At 39.9% G+C, this 22,287-nt stretch overlaps 1 protein-coding gene across 5 annotated transcripts in view; it reads right to left on the bottom strand.

Moving 5' to 3' along the window:
* Positions 1 to 22,287, bottom strand: part of CPED1 (cadherin like and PC-esterase domain containing 1) — a 269,600-nt gene that overhangs the window by 19,697 nt on the left and 227,616 nt on the right. For 3 of the 5 annotated variants that reach the window (XM_035020996.1, XM_035020999.1, XM_035021000.1), the window contains 5 exons: positions 21,424 to 21,541; positions 14,337 to 14,473; positions 1,298 to 1,518; positions 940 to 1,041; positions 432 to 519 (listed from right to left, as the gene is read on the bottom strand). In XM_035020996.1, coding sequence (XP_034876887.1) covers positions 432 to 519; positions 940 to 1,041; positions 1,298 to 1,518; positions 14,337 to 14,473; positions 21,424 to 21,541 — 666 coding nt within the window. Of the gene's footprint in view, positions 1 to 431; positions 520 to 939; positions 1,042 to 1,297; positions 1,519 to 13,666; positions 14,474 to 21,423; positions 21,542 to 22,287 lie in introns of those variants that run through there. The other 2 variants (XM_035020998.1, XR_004682084.1) reach the window with 2 other exon arrangements.

The raw sequence follows: 22,287 nt of genomic DNA, 5'->3' as shown, positions 1-22,287 counted from the left end.
GCAATCAGCCAGAAATCATCTTCAAAAAAGCCACTCTTTCCCAAAGTGCTCATTGATACCGACAAGTTCATTAGTGGTTTCAGCATAAGTCTTTAAAGGTGTATGAAATGTTAGTGGGGTAAGGGGATACTTAAAGATTAATCTTTCTCATCTACCCCTCAGTTCTTTACTTTTTCATAGCATGGTGTCTCCTTTCTTTTCTTATAGCTCAAAGCATTATTCACAACGTGTTAATGGGATATGGTCGCCTTATTTCCAGGAATAAGTAAGTATAACTGATTTGAAATCCTAATCCTTAAGTACGTTATCTCCTTTGATTTTTATGAAGGTGGCTGAATCTTATATAGTGCCTTGTAGGTCCTTTTTCAGACATCAGCAAAGATCCTTATAGGAACCATAAAGTTCACGTAGCCTGGAGGGAATGGGCCTACCTGTGTCAAGAAATGCAATCCATCCACTGGGAGATGAAATCCGATTCCCAAAGTTTTGATGATCACAAGGATATTGAGTAAATTTTCCCTGAGAAATAATCAGAATTCTGAGGTCATAAACTTTGATTACATTTCTTGGTGTTTGTGCTTACATAAACAAATACAATGGAATTCTTTTAGGATGTGATAATTGGCATATAAGACCAAATTCTCATTTTATAGATTTGGTATATTTTAGGGTTTTGGTTTCTCTTTTTTTTTGTAGACAGAGTTTTATGTCTCAGTGGGCGTGTTTTTACCTGTAGTAAATATAAATGTGGATACTGAAGAGCTCTCTTGTGATTGGATACAAAAAGTATTTTGAAACATTTTAAACTGGACTTCAAGTATGTAGTTCTAAATTACAAGCTGCTTTTTCCATAAAATCTTGATAAAATTGAGTCACCTCAAAGGTGACTTTTCTTTTTCACTTCGAATACAAATGACAATTCTTGTTGCAGAAACTTACCTCTTCAAAACCTTGTGAATAATTTGTAGGTGATTGGAATTGAGCCACTGAACACCACCGACGACCAATACCGTCCGGCCCGTGTTCTCCAGGGGACGGGACCTGAAATCCAGAAAGGAAAACAACACATGTTGCCTTGAAACAGATGCTCAACATTTTCTCAGCAGTGCCTCACATTTCACTGAACCATAGCTAGCATCCTGATCACCGGACCTCCTTGTCGTTTCCAACTCGTGTTCAGCCATATTACTTGGGATTTAAGCTTTTCAGCACATTTGATGTACAGGGAGCAATTATGGCCCCCGGTAAAATGTCAGTCCATTGTGGCATTACACCATCCATAATAGTTCCACTGTACCTTTGCAAGAGATGTTCGAGTGCTTTCTCAAACGTTGGTCTCAAGGAAGGGCTTATCCAGAACTGAGGATAATAGGAATAACTGATCAAAGTCTTCCCACCGTTGATGTTGTGATAGAATTTCATGCTGTGCACCTTCTGCCATTCCTGCAGGGTTTCATTTAGTCTTTCGATCAGATAGTACATTATTCCTCGGTTGGTTGAGTCTCCGATGAAAAGAATCTATGAGGTAAAGAAAAATATTTGCTTTCAAATCTGATGTTTACATGGTGTGAGAGACAATACAAAGTAAGTCATTTGTTGAATACTCCTAAAGGCACAAGGCTAATTCCTTGAAGGAAAGCCCTTTCAGCTGTTAGAAATGACATTCATCATATCCTCCCCCAAACCTGTTCATTTTCCTCTCTTCCATATTCCTCACAATGCTATCAGCCTCTGACCTGCTTACTCATGTTGAAATCTTGCTTTCTGCTCTCTTGTTTCTCAATCTCCCTTAGGCACTTTGCTTTCCCATCTAACGAGCTTAACAGATTTTATGGATTCAAATAGGCATGAGGTATTTTAGTGCTGTAAGAATACTTCCAACCTCTTCATTTCATAGATAAGAAAACTGGGAATCCACTGAGGTTAGACATCTCAGTAGAAGTCACGCCACTGTTTGAGAAAAGAGCCACAGAACTGGAGCCTGAGTCTCTGAAGAGCCATCTGTGTCCCAGGGAGCGAACCCCAGCCCCATTGGCCCTGGAAGACTCCTACTTACCCGCTCCTCCATGCCCCGCCCCCCCGTGAAGCAGCTCTGCTTCAGGCTCCTGTCACCCCAAAGCTGTGGGAATGGCTGCCCTCGAAGTCAGGCTATATGCACAGCACTACTAGGAGAAATTTCCCAATGCCTACTTCGGATCCTCTCACTTTCGTGCTCAAAAACCTTACTGGCTGTCCATTTTCTACAGAATCAAGCCCACGTGACTTAGGTTCAGCCAACGTTTGCAGAAATTTTATTGCATATCAGACTCTGCTAGGTGGAGATTTCACACGGGGCACCCCTTTTTAATCATAATGGTGAGGTTTGAGTCATTATTTCCATTTCACAGACGAAGAATTTGAAGCTCAAGGAGATTGAGGTCATAAATCTAGTAAATGGGGAATGCAGGACTAGAACCTAGGCCCTTTGACTCCAAGTGCAGGGTCAATGGTCCCGTCTTCTCAATGCTTCCGCTTGTGTAAGCAGGTCAGATTCCTACTTTTGCGCTGAACATGATTTGCACTCTCCCACAACATCTGTTTCCCCTTGTGCTAATCCGCCTGCCTAGCAAGCTCTTCCCTCTACAACCCCACCTGTGTAAACGCTACACAACCTCCAGACCCCAAAGAAACAACCGTCTGTCCCAGTGGGTCTTGTCCAATGCCCCAGCTTGTCCAATGACCTTCTCTGTCCTCTGTGATTTCATTACATTTTTAATTTCCATTACAGATTTTATCAAAGACTACATGACATTATGGCTATTTGTGTCTGTATCTTTTTTCTCCTATCACATCAAGAAATATTTGAGGTCAGAGTCAGGGTTAATTTCTAAATTTTAATTTTCCCCATACTACCATGCATACACTTTAAAAATATTTATTGAATTGAAAGTCAAAGGGACTTTTGTTAGAGACAATCCTTTTTAATGTCTTTGGACAGGTTTATTTCATTCTTCAGCTTTCTCTCTCTGTGTTGCGATTTCTCTTTCTGTTAGTCATGCACATATTTTTCTCTGATTTTAACAGCAGTCATTGATGTCATTTCTCAGGACTACAGCATTTGTCCATACACAGCAAAGTGAGTGAGAATCTGCAAATTTCATTCTTCCATGGTAAATGTATTCAATAAGCTGTGTGAGGAAATTCCCAAAGCATCTCCGATTTGCCCTCAGATAGAACACCCAAAGCATTGTCAAGCTAAACTGAAAAATTTAAGATGTCAAGGCCCCAGTCACTGATCCTCTCAGTCAAGTTCTGTTTGTGGCAATAAAATTCTAGTATGATAAAATAATTTGTGAAATCACTTGAAATTCTTCTTACTGGATGTAGCCTGTATAACGATCTGTTTTTCTGGTCTAGATTTCTGATTTTTAAAAGGGAAATTTAAATCATCTGGAAAGCTCTTAATTTCAGATACTAGTAATTACCCAGCTCCATCTGTACTAGTTTGCTGGGGCTGCCATGACAAAGTACCCCACACTGGGTGGCTTATGCAACAGAAATTCATTTTCTCATGATTCTGGAGGCCAGAAGTCCACGATCAAGGTATTTGCATGGTTGATCTCTTCTGAGGGCCTTTCTCCTTGTCTTGTAGATGGTCATCTTCCCTCTGTGTCTTCACATGGTCTTCCCTCTGTGTGCATCTGTGTCCTAATCTCCTGTTCTTGTGAGGACACCAGTCACACTGGATTAGAGCCCGCCCATAAGACCTGATTTCACCTTCATTACCTCTTTAAAGGCTCTACCTGCAAACACAGTCACATTCTGAGGTGTTGGGAGTTAGGACCTCAATGTATGAATTTGGCTGGGTGGGAACACATTTCAGCTCTTAACACCGGTAAAAGACCTTTAAGATCAGCTCTTAAACTACAGGTTTTCCGACGGGTTCTTTTCATTACGGTGTGGAGATGCAATCCCTCCTAGGGTATCTCCCGGCAGCCAGTAAGATCACTGGGGGTCTGTATTGTGGTCTGCAGGGAGCGATCCAGGGGTTTAGGAAAATCAAAGTAGCTGCATGTTACTGAGAGAAGAAATCTTGAGCTTTTGTTCTTTTCTGTGGGGTGATACAAAGATGCAGCCCACAGAAAATGTCAGAGGCAAAAAGAATTACATGTCAGAATTCTTAGGTACAGTAATTTATTAACCTAGACAATCTTAGATAAAATATGACTGCTCCAAAGCTTCCTTCTCTTATGTGTAAAATGGGGGAATATAACAGCACCACCTTAGAGAACGTCAGTGAGATGTTCATACCCGTCTTGTTCCTGGTGCACGGTAAGCTCCCAATGTGAGCCAGCATGAAGGCACAGGAAAGTGTAGTGTTTGTGAAGGCATCCAGTGGGCCTTGCAGTGCATTGCTAGGCACTTTAAATTCATTAACTTGTTTAGAAGAAACGTCAGAGAAGAAGGGGAATGTCTCAGTCACAGCACTTGCCCTGCGAACCCTGCTGCAGATCCCCAGCAGGACTCACAGGGCTGCTGGTGAAACTGGAGCTCTGGATAGAGAACCGGAAGAGAGATCGCCACCCTGAGCAAACCGACACTCTCAGAACCACCTCTCACCTCTCCATCCCTGACTAGTGACCAACAAGACCTGCGGGGATGGGAGAAGGAAGCCTCATCACCAACATGTGCAAGACGAGTGCTAAACTGCAAATAACTAGGGAGCATTTTTCAAGTCTAGCGGACACAACTCTGGGAAGAATATTTCCTAGAGAACTGTTTTCTCCCGATGCCTTTCTATTCATGAAAGAGAGAGATGATAAATTGTAACTAAAATGAAAATGCAGTTGTGATTTTAAGATGGCCTGTTCTGTAGGGGAGCAGTTTTTGTAAGAGGCTGATGGATATTCTTAACTAAAAGAGTTCTAACTTCAAAAGGTCAGTTCTCTTAAGTGCACATACACAATTTAAAAGTAACATCAGGGAATAGAGTGCGTTCCCCGCCCCCAGTTACATGGCTAACAGTTGAACTTCATATCTTTTAGATCATTCAATTTGGGGAATTTTCAAAAACGACATTTGTAGATTATTTGTTTTAAAGGTCAACCTTAAAAGGCCTAAATTTCTGGGCGCCTGGGTGGCTCAGTTGGTTAAGCGGCTGCCTTCGGCTCGGGTCATGATCCTGGAGTCCTGGGATCAAGTCCCGCATCGGGCTCCCTGCTCGGCAGGGAGTCTGCTTCTCCCTCTGACCCTCCTCCCTCTCATGCTCTCTGTCTCTCATTCTCTCTCTCTCAAATAAATAAATAAAATCTTAAAAAATAAAAAGGCCTAAATTTCCATAACAAATATCCATAACTGGCCATAGAATTTGTAAATAATTCTTCTCTCCCGTGAATATTATTGCCCTACACTAGTATGCACAGGTACTGGCTGGCACAGGCAATTAATGAAAAAAAAAATTGTGCTCATTAAGTACAAATAACCAGTAAGCAATTATAAAAATGACCAATGTCAGCAATAAAACATCAAAATAACTAGTTATTCCCCCTACCAAAATAGCAAAGATTTTGAAAGCCCCTACAGTCTGTCTTATGAGCTCAGGGAAATGAACCCTCTCACTTACGACTGTGTGAGCACCACGAGGGCGAGGTTTTATCTTCTTTCTTTCTTTCTTTTTTTTTTTAAAGATTTTATTTATTTGACAGAGAGAGACACAGCGAGAGCAGGAACACAAGCAGGGGGAGTGGGAGAGGGAGAAGCAGGCTTCCCACAGAGCAGGGAGCCCGATGCGGGGCTCGATCCCAGGGTCCTGGGATCATGACCTGAGCCGAAGGCAGACACTTAACGACTGAGCCACCCAGGCGCCCCTATCTTCTTTCTTTTCAACTGTTGAATCCCAAGTTCCAGAATAATGCCTGGCATAAGAGTTGGTTCTCATGTGTTAAATGGATGAATGGGAAGTTTGCTGTCGTGTGTCAATTGGCAGATTTTAAGGAATTCCACTTCTAGGAAATATTTAAAGATGTCTATTACAATATATTTTAAAAGCAAAATACATTGGAAGCAGTACAAGCGTCTACCAGATTCCTTATATTAAGGTATAATCATCCACTTGAATTTTTTTCATCTTTTAACAATGATACTATAATATGGATACACTGTGATGGGGAAGATTTCAGTTAGCTTTTATAAAAAGCTCATTGCAATCAGAATATAAGTAATGATGGCACGTTTGTGAAAGTAAAGCGTGTGGATGTGTAGCAGTGGTCGTGGAAAGTTACCCATGGTTATTTTGAAGGGGAGGATATGACAGTTTATTCTCTTTCCCAAAATGAACATATATCAGCTTTTTATGACAATAATAAAAAACCCACAAAAGCAGCTGCAGTGATAGCAGTAACAGTAAGTCTGTTTTGTTTAAAAATGCTTTGAAAATTCACATTAAAAATAATCAGCTTAAACAAATTTTATTTCAACTTTTGTGAAACAATGGCTTAAGGGTCGGTTCAATTAAGCCCATCACGGGAATCATGTGACTCCTATTTTGGATCACGGTGCAACTTTATTCCAAAGACTGAATGGCATTTTCCCATGCAGCATCTTCTCTGGTCCTTCGGTGCAAGAGGGGAGCCTGCCTCCATCCAGGTGGGCCCTGGAGAGTAGCAGGAGCTTCTGTGCCTGGTAGTGTCTTGGGAGGCTGGACCTCAGCTCATCAGTGGGAGACAGAGATGTGGTTAGGGGAGTTTTGTATCTGTTTATTCCCGAGACTCGGCAGGCAGTATGTCACTGAGAAGTTCACAGTGGCTGGCATATTTCCTACTCTTTTTCACACTGCCACGGACCAGAGGACCTAGAAGCATATCATGTTCCTAGGCTCTATTAAAGCTTGGGGCTTATTAAAAAGTCATCTTATTAAAAGCACATGAAATGGTTTAATTATCTTTGTTTTCATTTCTTAATATTATATGGTCCCTGTATTAGGTGGGGTAGGCTATGTGCTATAACAAATAGAGCTCCGAGAAGTATTATGGCCTACACGCAATGGAAGTTTATTTCTCCCTTGGGAAAACAGTCCAAGCGGTTCCAGGCAGGTGTATGTGTGGAGTGGGGGCAGGGTCCCTGGATGGTTAGGCAGTGCCTGCTTCAGTGATGGTTTCGAAGAGCTTTGCAGGCATTGATATTCAGCTGAGGGAAGGAGTAAGGAGCTGCCAGGTTGTCTGCGGGCCCACCTCGGCAGCTGGGCACATCCCTGCTGCTCACACATTCCACTGGTTAGAACTTTGTCATAGGGCAGCATCTAATTTCAAGGGAGACTGAGAAATGTAGTCAAGCTACATTTGCCAGGAAGAGGAGGAAATGGGTCTGATGAACACTTAGCTAGCCTTTACACATTCTCCTACATGCTGTCTTTCTGGGGAAAAATAACTAAAACCTAAATTCAGATTTTTCCACAGGTGAATTAGTGAAAGTATGAAACAGCTAAATTTATAATCTACATGATGCATAAAAAGACTTCTTTGAAAAATCAGTCCCTGAGACAAATAATAGCAAGAAGCATTGCTAGTATTAATATTGATATTAGTATAAGTATTAGTGAAAATGCAACCAAGATTGGGAATTTTTGACTGAAATATAAAAGTAAAATGATTTTCATTCCATTCGTCATGAACGAAGGGAACTAAGAATGGTGATACTTAAACATGCAAGTATTGTACTTATTACCTCCTTTCTGCAGAGTCATCAAAAGTAACAAGGACCTAGGTAGCAAAGCAAGTTATAAAGAAATGAAAAGAGAAGCACTGGGGGCTATCTGGGTTGAATCAATATAAAGGCAGTAAAATATCTGGAGCTTGTTAGCTTCTCAGATTCTCCTGATCTGATGAGGCTAAAAAAGAATTGGGTATATGTAGAACTAATAGGCCAGGAAAAAACCCTTGATTTTCAATAATTTCCCTCCTTCCTCTCTTTCCTCTTGCATAGGTTCTATCTTCAGTATTCACGGAAATAGGGATATTTCTTCAGAACGAACAAAATGCATGTAGATGCCAAGACAGGACTCAGTCCAGCTTACAGGAACCCACTGAAACCTTCCAGGAGGGGAAATTATATAGGCATGCCATAGAAGCTACTTGTCCATTAATCTAGGCAATGCCTGCTTACCGGAGTGCTCTCTCGTAGGTAAATAAGGAAATGACAGTGAGGTAAAGGGGAGTTTTACTCATTACCTCTAGTCCAGGGCCAACCTTAGCCCATCTATTTAGAAAGCTCCACAGTGATTCTGATGAGCCCCTGTGATTGGACACCACTGTTCTCATAAGATAAATGTTCATTTCTAAATGAAGCAAGGGGTCATTCAGTCCTAACAGGAAGCTAAGACTGATCAGATGGCTAATGATGATTAGGCCATGATGAAAATCTAGCTCAGCAAAGCATCTCTCTGTGAAATATAATATGGTTACAATGAATGTTTTCCAATGATGCATTTTGATTAAATCAGCTATAGATAACCAACCAAATCGCTCTTTGGGATCAAGAACAAATGTAAACTGCCATTTAGGCAAATCACCTTCAAATACATGAAATTTGGCAAAAAGGGGAAACAAACAACTAAACTCTATCACCTAGATATAGATCTTCTACCTGCATGGAACAAAATTATTTATCCATATTGCCATTCCATCTGGGCTGTGGGCGTTATGGATAAGCCATCCTTTCCTGGGGAGAGTGAGGTGATTTCCTTCCCTTTTATCTTTCCCTTTATATTGAAACTGACAAGCAACAATGAATTGTGTAACTATAATAGAACTCACATATTAGAACATATTATTATAAATTAGCCACACTTCAGAAATTTAAACACCTTGAATCCAAGACACTACTTAAATTGCAAATGTTACTTAAAGATGTAAGTTACATTTCCTGTTTTAACAGCTGAGTTTAAGTACTTTCAGTAAATACTGCCTTATTATATTTTCCTTCCCTAATTGCACTCTTCTCTCAGATACTGTTTTAAATTCTGAGATATGTTTTCAACTGACAAACAAAATAAGGGCTTGTTTAATTGAGTTTGGTCAGGCTCCTACTAAATTTTTTCTGTTGTAAATTTGATTATCATATTTCTAAACTATATCCTATAAATTTCGCACTGTGATTACAAAGTTATGCTCTGATAAATTTTTGTGGATGTTCCATTCAGAGCTTGTTAAGTAAGAAGTGGGTATCTATTTAGAGAAACGTGTGAGAGTATAACTGAAAACATAGCTTGTATTTTTCAATTGATTTTGCTTTGACTCAACACAGTTACACAACATAAAACCTATACATATCCGTGAAATAACTCATACTTGGATAAGGTGAGGGTTTAAAAGGAGCCCCACATTTACCTGCCCTTCATTCACAAATAAGTGTGACATCGAAATGGGCTACAAGTGCTTTGAGGAGAAATCTTGTTCCATGTTTCCTCCAGAGACCAGCCTCCTGCTCGCATCACTGTAGCGAAGGCAAACGACTGAGTCTAGAAAGTAAGAGTACTGCTCACATACCACTAAGCACAGTGGGGTTCCTGGCCAAAGTTACTGGAAACTTGAACCCCTTTTTAAGTTTCAACTGATTTGTGCCTTGCTCTGTCCTCACAGGTGGGCATGTTTCCAAGTATAGCCTTGCATTCATTAGTGTAGAACAGTAGTAAAAAGATGTAAAAGGTCATAAGAACAACACAAGGAAATTCAGTTGAGGGAAATGACCACTTGGAGATTCTAAAGAAAGCAGAATGCTAGAAGGCCTAACTTTCCAATCATTCTCACCAGCCCCGTCAAATTCTATTGCATTTAAATCTCATTCTTTGGAGGAAGATAATTCCGTTTAATGCATCCCCAAAAGCTGAAGCTTGCCTTGATTAGGATTTAAAATAAAGTTCTGTTTTTTTGCGGCACAGCTTTTGCTCTGCCTATTCATGGCAACAGTGAACCTCGGCTTCTCACTGTAAAAAAATCTGAGTTTTACATATTAATTGACAGTCTTCAGGTTAGTAAGGCTACTATGCTGTTAGAATTTGCATGTTTAGGTATATCCCACTTTTACATAATCCAAGAAGCATAAATTGCTACACTGACAAATGAGAAACTCGGACTCCTCTCTTGCACTCCTGATTGGTTCCTGCCCATCATCTGTTCCTTCCAATCCGGGGGAAATCCAAGAAGGCACTAGGCTTGAGGGATAGGACTCTCCCTACAGATTCTTCTTGGGGGAAAAATGAAGATCCCTATTTTTTTCCAGTTCAGTTAAGCCATTTCAAAGTAACGTGTTTGGTAGATTGCTTATAACTACCATCACCGCCCTTTGTAGGCACTTTTAGCAACTTTCTAGAACCTGGGAGTCCAGGGTGTCACCCTCTAGGGGCTCTCTACCTTTGCAACCCACTATGTTGTAACACTCATTTCTCTCATGTGTCTCCTTCTACTAGAAATTTAGCTCTTTGGAGGATCGTGTTTGTATGCCCCTAGAACAGATTCTTAGCTCATCAAAAGCTAGATGAATGAATGAGCAGTGGAACATCATGAAAGTTACAGAAAGTCTTGTTAAACAAGGTTTCTGATGTGGGGCACCAGAGTTAATCTGATGGAGTCGGTGAATAAAGAATCCCTTTGTCTGATGGGATCAGAACTGTAGTGCAGTCTTGCTGACCACCAGTCCAAGCGCCCCCCACCCCCCCGCCATGACCCTGCTATCCTTATGCAGATGTGAAGTAAATTTCTGTACAAAGTCGCTGAAATAACATGTTTCTTTTGAACATTTGACACAGTAGAAAGTGAGTACCCCCCCCGCAATGTCAGTATATATGGTGTTTAAAAAACAAAATATTTATGTTACTTGTTTTTCTATTTTTGTAATTGGTATGCTTTAATATATATTTGTCTTTGGGATAGAATAATGATTATAAAAAATTCTGGGTAGGATGAGCATTGTCTTCATTTAGTAATGAAAGAGTGTCAAGATACTTTGTATATTTATATTTTTCTCATGGAGAGTGAGAAATAAATATACTGGGAAAACTTTTTGCTAACCTACTTCTATTCATAAATGGTGTTTTCTTAAGTGCTATTTGATAGTCGTAATTGTGGATGTTTACACAATTACGTCTGTGCTGTGTGGTGTATGTGTGTGTGTGTGTGTGTGCATGCACCTGTCTGTATATTATCAGGTCCCATGATTGTAAATATAAAATTTCTTTCTCAGACTCTCTCTCCTTTGCATTTCCACTGCCTCTGTCCTAATTCTGATGTATACAACCTTTTAAGATACAGATTTTTAGATTAAAAAATGCTTACCCATGAAAATAAAAATCATACAGATATTTTCAAAGATCTTTTCACCCTTCGCCAATCATGCTCTGCTCCCTGAGCTGGCTTCGTGGGCGTGTGACCCAGGGGGCTACACAGAGTTCGTGCAGTGGGAGGGACCTGGGCTTGTTTTCTTGCTCTGCTGTTGCCTTCTTGGAAATTTTAATCATTCTGAACACAGGGTCCTGCATTTTCATTTTGTCCTCAGCCTCGTGGAATACGTAGCAGTTCTGTCACCACGCCACCGCTCTTGTGAAGTGAAGTGTTCCCCTTCACTTATGTAATCATTCTTGACTGTGTTACTTCCAGAATTTTCTGTGTATGCAGGCACATTTACACGTGTGTATTAGTTTTTACATCAATGGCATTATTCTATACATACACTATAGAATATATATTCTATCTTTGAAATCATACTTCTTCAGAAATCTGTACTTAGAATCTATACTTGCTTTGACTCCTCAATGTTGTGTGATGGAATTATTCCGTTAAAGAGTCTCTGTCTCCCCAGCACCCATATCCTCCTCCCCGTAGGCAGTCTCCATACTGCTGTGGAGTGATTTTTTTCTAATTCTGGCCATGTCACTCTCTGCTAAAAATGGACAATGCTTCCCTGGGGTGTACAGAATACATTCACATCCTGGTAAACACACTGGACTCTGTGGAACCATGGCCAGTGTGATAGCAAACTGGAATTCTGAGCGTGAAGGTCTGAATGATGCCTCTGTTAGACTAAGAGACTCAACTAAGATAAGCCCTCACTGCTAAGCAGCCAGCCAGCTGGTCTTGGCCAGGATTGCCTAATCTGAACATAGGGTTTATTTTCAGACTTTGGAACATCCTCTGTAACAGGTAGAAAAAATGAGATCTTCCTTTTTTCTTACCATTACTTTGTCGAGTTGCTAATAATCAGCCTTGAAAATAGCAAAGACTGTATCATTTGTGCCTCCCCCCCAATTTATATGTTGAAACCCTACCCCCCTTGAGTGATGGTATTAGGAGGTGGAACACCTGGAAGGCAATTAGGGCCAGATGAGGTATTGAGTGTGGGGCCTCCATGACGGGATTAGTGTCTTTAGAAGAAGAGGAGACTGGAGCTCTATCTCTGTCTTGTGAGGACCGCAGAAAGGCAGCCAATGGAAGCTGGGAAGGAGCTCTCACCAGAACCCAGCCCTGCTGGCCTCCAGATCTCAGATTTCTCAGCCTACAGAGCTATGAGAAATGAACATCTGTTGTGTAAGCCACCCAGTCGATGATATTTTCAGACAGATGAGGAAGAGGGCTTTTAGCTTTCTATAAACTGACTAATCTACAGTATAGGATTAGATCATATAGGCTTCTTTTATTTTATAGATGAAGAGAGTGAGCCAGGGAAACAACATGGGTCATGTCAAAAGCCATGGAATTTAGTTATGAATCTAAATTAACATCTACTGCCTTTCAGGTTAATAGACTGTGACATCTTGGAATTTTCCTGAACGCTCTAAATTCTGAGGTCAGAACAGGATTCTGGAAGAGTTCAGAGACGTCTAACTATTACAGCAACAACTATTTTCATTGCTTCCAGTCCTGCATTTCTTAGATGTGGATGTTGGATTGTCCAAGTTGGTGGTTAAAAATGCCAGAGTAATAGCCACACATACGCGTGTGATCATGGGAGAATTCTTCAATCTCTCTGAGCTTTAATTTTCTTAAGTAGAAAACAGATATAATAGTTACCTCACAGATTTGTGATTAGAAATAAACAAGATTATACCCTATCTGTTAACAAATATTTGATAAGCGACTATTCCATATCAAAAAGTTGTGCAAGCAGTGAGATTATGTCAGTGATTCAAACATGTCCCTTGTCTTCATAAAGCTTACAGTCTGGTCAGATTTAAGGTACGAAAAAGTTAGCAGCAAGCACACTTACTTCCTTGCACAGAATCAATTCTCAGTTAATAATACTGACGGTTCATACATTTCTAAATGTTTGTTTTCTTCTCTTTCCTTTTTAAAAGTAACAAATACAGCTGCTTTATCTTCAGGGCTACTCTCCAGTCATGAAAATTGGGGCATTTATATTGGAATCACCATGAAGAAGAATGTCCATCCTCCTGCCCTGCTCTTTACCCCCTGTCATTATTTTTAAATTATTTGCTAGTAGAGAATCTGAACCTAGGCTGATCTGAAAAACTGGCATACATTCATCCCAGTGCTCTTTCCCTTATGCATTAATAGAACTTTTAAAAAAAAAATCAGGTTTTGAACTCAGTCTTGCCCCTATGTGAGTGCTTACAAATGGTTTGTCAGGAAATGTTCATCTAATAAAAAGTACTTTGAAGATCTGGATAAGAATTACTTACTTCATGTTAACCAAGCATTTCAGTCTATGTGCCCAGTTCACACGTCCAAGAGCTCGGCCGGGATCTACCTACTCAGAGCGCGCCTAGCAAGGAGACACTGCATGTCCAACAAATCAGCTTAGAGGCCTCACTAAAGGAAAAGCAGCCTAGTGAGGTCCGTGTGAGACCTGCCCGGGAACGTGAAAGAAGATCAGGAAGGTTAGCGTGTCATGCACTCGGGAAGCTCTAGCAGAAGTGAGCCTGACATGCAGGGACATTTCATTGCTTGTGCAAGCAAGCTGCAGATGTCTGCTGTAACTGCAGGGCCTTGCTGGAGCTGCGGCTGACAAGGCCAGCTTCTCAGAACTGCCATTTGTCCGCGGATGTGGCAAGCTCTTACCAATGTGTGCTGAGAGGACCAGCATGGAATTGGGGCAGCCTGGGACATGACTTTAATGTCCTCCATCTGTCAAGTAGACTTATTTGGAAATAATGGATCATTCTGAGCAAGAATTGTTCAGGATCTTCTAGAGTAACATTTACCCATAATTCTAAAAGCCAATTGGCATGCAGTTAGTTACCCTCTGTGGAGTCAGAGAGCAGGAATCGGTCTAGTCAATACAATTGCATGGCTCTTGGTGGGGCAGGTGGCATAAATGAAAGGCTTCTCCCCACTGGATCCAGAACCTACCTTCCTTCCTCCCAGGCACTGCTGGAGTTGGGGCTTAGTTAGAACACCGTATTGGCAGTCGTGGGGCTGCCAAGTTATTTCCCTCCAGTCACAGGTCCTGTTGTCTGAACAGCTAAGGCAAGGCACAATCCATTGGCCTGCAATAGACAGCGAAATCTTTGTTCAGATTCTACTAGTGAAATTACAGTTCGTAAGTCACTACAGAGAGAAGACCATTCTGACTGTGTAAGTCCACAGAGCGGGGCATGGCCCCCTGCCAACCAGATAGAATCACAACACGTAGAAATGTTCTGAAATAACACAGTCAGTGACGAAATCAAGTATGAGTCCTGCTCTGTGAAACTACATTCTTAACAAAAAAACAAGTGATTGGGTGCTACTCCATTATTACTTGTTTTTAAATAATACATTAGGTACTAAATAGGACCAAAGTAGATGGGAAGCCACTAATCTTAAGGCAGCTGACCACAAATCTTCATTGACCTAACACAAGCTTAGGTTAGCAATCCAGTAATAGATATATTCCCTGCTTTCAAGAGAGTCAAGGTATCAGGGGCGCCTGGGTGGCTCAGTTGGTTAAGCGACTGCCTTCGGCTCAGGTCATGATCCTGGAGTCCCGGGATCGAGTCCCGCATCGGGCTCCCTGCTCAGCGGGGAGTCTGCTTCTCCCTCTGACCCTCCTCCCTCTCATGCTCTCTGTCTCTCATTCACTCTCTTGCAAATAAGTAAAATCTTAAAAAAAAAAGAGAGAGAGTCAAGGTATCAGAGAAGTACTTTAATATTCTGATAACTCATTATTTTGAAGCCTAGGTATTGTTCCTTAACTTGATCGGTGACCTTTTTGGTGTGAATCTCTTCAGCTCATTCTAGTTGCCTTCATTTCTTCAGCTGTAAGACGAGGCATGTATTGTTCTCACATGGCTGGGGGGGAGGATTTCATGAGATAATGCATGTAATGTATCTAGCACAATTATGATATCATATTTACCTTTGTTACTAGCAGACTTCAGGCACAAAATAGGTCACAAGCATTAGTAAATGCTTATGAGATAAATGAATATTGTCAATGCATTTAAGATCTTTTCTATTTTATTGATAAAGTGATATGTATTCAAAATACTTCTGGTTTTAGTGTGAGTAGACACATTAATAATTTATTAGAAAAAATCAAGAAATGATTTTTTTGATTTTTTTTTCCTTTTTCATCTTTTCAGAAATGGAGTTTGAACCAGTACATTGAATACAGAGTGGTTACTTACATCCTTTGTGGAGAATACCCTGATGTCTCCAACAATCACATGCTCTACCCTAAAGGTCTTGCTTATGTTACCACTAGATGTTTCTCTTCAAAGTACTGAGGAGCTAAATATTCCTAGCTGCTTTTTGAGTTAGAAAAAAAAAATAACAACTTTATCCATTCTGGCTTTGCTTTCTGTTAACAAAAGTATCTGGTGTGACATTAATTTTAGTGGGAAGAATTCCTACTTTTAGGCGATGAATATGGTGCATTAACATTTCATGACCTCAAGGATGTCAGAATTGTGTGTTTGTGGAATAGTTAGAAATAAGAAAATATGAAAGAAGATCTAGTTTATGGCTTACTAGTTGATCACAGAAAAGGAAAAAAAAATGTGGGTATATTAAGAGAGAACTGGGAGAGATAAACTAGTACTCTCTGGGAGGATTTTAACTTAATACATTATTGAAATATCTACCTTACTAGATGTTAGGTGCTATTGGTGTTAAAATACAATAACTAAAAAACAAACAAACAAAAAAAACCATTTCATAGCACGTGTCAGATGCTAGGGAGATTCTGAGCACTTTAATATATTAACGTATGTAAGCCTCTTAACTTACAATGCTAAACCTCAAAAAATTTATAATCAGGTTAGAAGGTTACAATTTATACATGTAAAATAATTACAGCATAATAAAAGGAAGGCATAATTGAGTAAAAATATCTGTGTGGTGCCAAAAGAGTCTGGGCTCTAGAGACACACACAGCTGAGCTCTGCCTCCAGCTAGCTCTGTGGACCTCAACTGTGCATTAGAGTCACCTACAAAGCTTGTTAAAATCCCCATGCTCAAATTGTATCCTGGACTGATTAATTCAGAACCACTGGGTATGGAACTCAGGCACCGGGATTTTTTAAATGCTTTCCAGGTGATTCCAATATGCAGCCACGGTTGAGAACCACTGTTTAACTTGGAAAAATTACTTACTATTCTCTCTAGGAGAAAAATATATATAGCACCTGCCATAGTGCCTGATACCTAGCACCCGGTGGATATATTTTTCTCTCCCATCCCCACCTTAAGTAAGCCTTGGCGGTTTAGAATAAAGAAAACATCGTGAGGGTCAGAGTCGTCTGGAAGTTCCCGTGGAGCACATGAAATGTGATCAGGTCTTCTGGATGGATCAGATTTGGAGAGCTGGAATGGGGGTTACTTTGGGGACAGTGACGATGCAGCCCTAACAGCAGTGGGACTGAAGAAGGAAGCGGCCTCCACCAAAGATTCCATATAGGAGCGGAAAAGAAGTCTGCTCCGTAAAAGGCATTTCCAAAGTTTCCAGATGTAGAGAAGAACCATGCTACTAAAAGACATGACATAGAAAATTTAGGAGAGGTGCTGGGTGTTGAATGGCAAAATGAAGACTGTCCTCAAAGGTGCTTGTTTCTCCAACCAATTCTCTTTTGTAATTTTTCTGTGGTTTTCATTCAGAATTTACCTTGCTTCTAATTCTAACTTTGCCCTGGAATATAGTGTTTGTAATCAATAACTACCTCCTGCCTATATATCTTCACATTTTCATAAAGATTTGCGGTCAGTGGGCATCTCTCAAATGGAGTTGGAATGGGGCTTTGGATCTCCCGTCCATCCTCCTCTTTTACAGATGAGGTAAACTAGGACCTAAGAATTAAAGGACAGAAATGGGATCATGCTGTCAATGACAGGCTGGACCAGAACTGAGGTCTCCAATTTGCTGATCCTTTTGTCATGTTAGGCCAGATGAGCACAAAATTAACAGCCGAAAATGAAATACGGCCTAATGACCTCTTTGGTAGCACTTACAGGAAAACCCACAAATAGGTTATTTTAAATGAATTTATCTTTATTTTGAAATGCTGAATTTATTTAGTGGGTTCATGTGTTAACAGAGACCGTGTTTTAAAAAAAAGATCGTTAATTTTCTTTCTAATAGGATGGTGGTATGTGGGGGACATAAATGTGTTTCAGCTAATGAGATTATATTTAGTAATATTTTGAAGGGCTCAGTTTTCATCAGATCCTTGAGTATTTCAGAGCACGTGCATCCTCTCCTCCAAACACTCTCTCCCCCTCTAACCTTGCTGACAGCTAATTTTGCACAAACTGGGGCCTTCTTTGGCCATTTGCTTCTAAAGCTGAAGAAGCAAGTGGCCAATTGCATGCACAAAAATCCAAATATGGGTACAATTAGTTTGCGGGCATAAAATCTCAAACACATCAAAAGGACTCCTGATTGGGTCTCTGAAAACTTGGCCCCAATGGTTCATACTACTATATATTTATACAGTCATAACTCTCTGCATTTTTGTATTAGTTAAAAATGCCCCCCTTTTTTATTGTGATTTAGTAATACTGCTTGAAATAGACATCTGTATAACATCTGCAGGACTGGAGTTTCTTGACATTTTAAATGATACCAGCTCTTAACTAAAATTGTCAAAAAGAGGGACATAAATTCTATGTTATATATTTAAACATTGAATGAATCAAAGCTGTGATTTCTGTAATAGAGTATGACATGTGTTTTAGGGAATGACATTCTAAGGAATAAAAATGGCTTTTGGGAGAAGTTATTTGGTTTATAATTATAGCTTTATATTTAATGCAAGTTAGAGTTCAGCCATTTAAGTGAATCAGATTGGCTGACATAATGGAGAGAAGAAATTCACCTTTGTAACTTAGGGCCACGGTGAGATGTAAAATCATATAGATAGCACTAATTCCTGACTCTATGTTATAAAATAAAGCTGTTTTCACTCAAGAAAAAAATACATCATATTTTCAAAATCAGAAGTATTAAAGTCATATTTCCTTGCTACAAAGAAAAGATGATACTATTTTCTGTTTACATATCATAAAATGCATTTGGAGCTATTTTCCTTTAAGGTACTTCTCATTCAAAAATCACTGTATAAATTTCTTTGTCAGATTAGAAGAATTATTTTTTCATTCTTAAGCAAGAGATTTTATTCTCTGGCTGTGTCTCATAGTTAAATTATTTTCTAAACGCTAAAAATCAACTTAAAATTAAAGAAAAAAACCCCAAAAACCCAGGCCCTCAAAATTATATTAGCTAGTGTTATTGAAAAGACATGTAGACCATCATTTCATTGGCAGGGTGAAAAAAAATGTATCCAGTTTGCTAAATAACTGTAATGTGCTGTGAAAAGAAGATTTTGGAACTAATCTATGGCCATATAAGCTAAAACCGGAGTGCCTGAGTCAACTTCCTTCCAGTGTGTCCACCATGACAGCTGCTTTCAGCAGGAGGGAGTCCTACTGTCAAGGAAGGAACTCTCTGGCCGCAAAAAAATCCATTCTTGCAAACTGCTGTTCCTGGTCTCGCTCATTTGTTTTGAATCTTTAGGTCTTTAGGACTGTTATGGGAGGGGCAGTGAGCCTTGGTTGATCATGCCCTAACTGCTCACAGTCTTCCGTGGGAAGGAGGAGGACTTGGATCTTGGTTTTAGTTCAGCAACCATTTTATTTTTTTTTATTTTTTGAAGATTTTATTTATTTATTTGACAGAGAGAGACACAGCAAGAGAGGGAACACAAACGGGGAGTGGAGAGGGAGAAGCAGGCTTCCTGCGGAGCAGCGAGCCCGATGCGGGGTTTGATCCCAGGACCCAGGGACCATGACCTGAGCAGAAGGCAGATGCTTAACGACTGAGCCACGCAGGCGCCCCTCAGCAACCATTTTAAAATCACTGAAAGATGAAAAAGGGTCATTCTCTGCTTTGGAGAAACACACAATCTAGGGCAGTTATCAGCAATGCACCTTTGATTATATTAATACACACTGTAATGTATGTACTTATACTCCTCTATCTATGTATTATGTTCATTATAAAACAAAAATAAGAATGATTAGATAAAAATAAATACACATATATTTTCATCTTTACTGCCTTCATCCTGTGGACTGTCTATCCCATGCCACTCCATCCCCTTGCTCCAATGCATCATTCCACTCTGAAGACTACTGATTAGTGAAAGAGAGAGAAACATGTAAAGTAAACACTTGGAACATAATGAGGTAAATGCTATGGTAGACATGTGCCCCAAGTATTCTGGGAGCACAGCAGAGAAGCCAATCTGGGGGTGGGCTGGTAAGGAGAGGCTTCCTAAAGAGGAAAATACAGCATCAGGAGAATTAGGCCGAGATGGGAAGAAAACTTTCAGGAGCCGGGGACAGCATGGACACGAGCATGGAATCCTGGAGCTGCACTGTGGGCATGAAGTGAAACCAAGAGGCTAGGAGGAGCTGGGAGACAGGGAGGGCCAGATTTCAAGGCCCAGTGTTGTCAGGCTAAGGGACATGGGCTTGACTGGGGAGTCTATTTTGGGGTCTTCTCTTAAGAAGCTGAGCTACTCAAGTTCCCGAAGGTGTCTGCTCGAAGAAAGCTCCTCCTGTTAAGGACCAGGCACAGAGATTGCTTCGTGACAAGGCCTGGCATAAGTTACAGCAAATTTAATGAACAGAAAAAGATGCCACTTCCTGAGAAATCTCAGTACTGTATCTTTGACTTTTTGTTGAAGAACTTTTGATTTAGTTCAGTAGGAGGAATGGAATTAAGTTGTTTTATGATTCTCATAAAATGTCATCTGATAAAAAACATCCTTAACTAGACACATCGGTGTCTCCTTTGTATGTAAGAGTATATATCTCTATCTATATAGCTGAGAATCATAAACCACACCACCTGACATGCCATAATGGGTAAATCCCTCCCTATGTGCCGACTGTGATTTATTATTTAGAACACATGTTCAAGAACAGGGATATGCCCACGTTTGTTAACTGTGCATGCCAAATTGCGATTTGTACTGCCCATTTGTGAAACTCATTTCCCATTCAAGTTGTGGTGTGAAGTTCATGGCAAGGGTAGAAAAGCTCTTGAGTGTTTTCTCAGACTCTTTAGATAAAGGGAGACTTGGGGTCATGAGGCCAGAGGGACAACCAGGAATCTCAGAGAAGACGCTCCTTGCTCTTCTGATCTCTTTGGAGGTATTTTTAGTCCCAGCTTTAGCTTGACTCCACTAGTCTCCACTGAAAGAATAACACTGGGAAGGAGAGAAACAGGGAACGTGGACAGTGGCACCTAAGTGTCTCATTCCAGGTCTGCTCTATAATTAGGCAGGGTTCAACACTGTAATTTCAATTTGACATTATGATTTTCCTGCCTCTATTTAATGCTCAGTATATGGGAGACCTTAGTGATCATTCTCAAAGATGGTTTTTTTTAATTAAAAAAATGATTTAAACCTAGACTTGTTCCCTCAAGCAGTTCATTGGTTCACATAGCCAACAGATATTTATTTTGTCCCTACTCTGTAGAAATTATAGTGCTAAGTGAATTGATAGAGTGTGAACAAGTCAGACTCCCTGTCCTCATGTAGCTGACGGTCTGGGAAGACTGACCTCAAAGAATTAATTACATACTTACATTTAAATGATCGTGGAAATGGTCATGGAAAAAAAGCACAGGGTGCTATGAAAATATACAATAAGGAAACAAATCAGGGGCTCAAGAAAGGCTTTCTGGTACACGTGATGTTTTGGCTGATATCTGTAGATGAATATGGATTAACCAGGCAAAGAGCAGAGGGTGAAGAAAAAAGAATTTGGTGAATCAAATAGTTCACATATTAAAGCAATGTATTCAGATTAATTCTATGTGTTACCGTTCATACTAATGAAAAAGTCATGTAGTACCTTGATTTTTTTGTATAAGGATAGTTTAAATAAGTATATACTCATCTATATTGGAGGATTTTTTAGGAGAAGTGATATCCAAAGTAATCGTCACCTGTTGTGTCCCCAGATGGACAGATCTTTAGTTCGGGCTGTGAAATGGCTTCAATGTAGTCAGAGGAAATAGGCTGTAACCCACAGGTTTCCTCTGGGTGAATCAGCAAACCACAATCCTGCATTAAAATGGTAGAAATTAGCTGTAATTAACCTGACCTATAGTAATAAAATCTAAAAAAATAAGATTATTTTTTGTGCCAAATAACCTTTGCAGATAAAAGGGAACAATTGTTTACCCTTCTTGTGGTATTGATTTATCAATAGTTGTTTGTGCTAGAAGTAACTACTTGCATTGAGAGATGAACATAAATCCTAATGACAATTTAATCTTTATTTTGGCATTGATATTCATTACTGCATTAATACTGTCATTGATATTATTATTGCTCTGCCATTTTTTAAAGAAATGGATGCAAGTTTTACCTTAAAAAAATACGCCTATGTGTTGTTGACTCATTAAAAATAGACTATAAGACTGTAAACTTTTTTCCAGTGAAAAAAACCATTAATGTGAAAAAATGGGAAATATTTGAGAATGTTAACAGATGAATTTCATTTCAATGCACATTTATTAAGGACCCATAATATGCCAGACATGGAATTAAATACATATATTTTATTCAAAATATGTTCATATATTTATAAAAGTAGGTAACATGTCACTGCAGTGCATATCATTATAGATGCATATCTATTAAGCAATGCTTTCTCTAGTCTGACACGTGCAGTGGAGAATAGCAGTTTGGCTCTCTGAGATCTCTCTTCATCTCTCCTCTGCTCCAGCAGGTCAGAGCACTCTCATTTTCACTTAGCTTTTCCTTCCTTCCTTCCTTCCTTCCTTCCTTCCTTCCTTCCTTCCTTC

The sequence above is a fragment of the Mirounga leonina genome, unplaced genomic scaffold (genome assembly GCF_011800145.1).
Source record: "Mirounga leonina isolate KUSES-001 unplaced genomic scaffold, KU_Mleo_1.0 Mir_174, whole genome shotgun sequence".
Classification (NCBI taxonomy): Eukaryota; Metazoa; Chordata; class Mammalia; order Carnivora; family Phocidae; genus Mirounga; species Mirounga leonina.
Note: the sequence above shows the minus strand (reverse complement) of the source record. Positions and strands in the feature narration are given on the sequence as shown.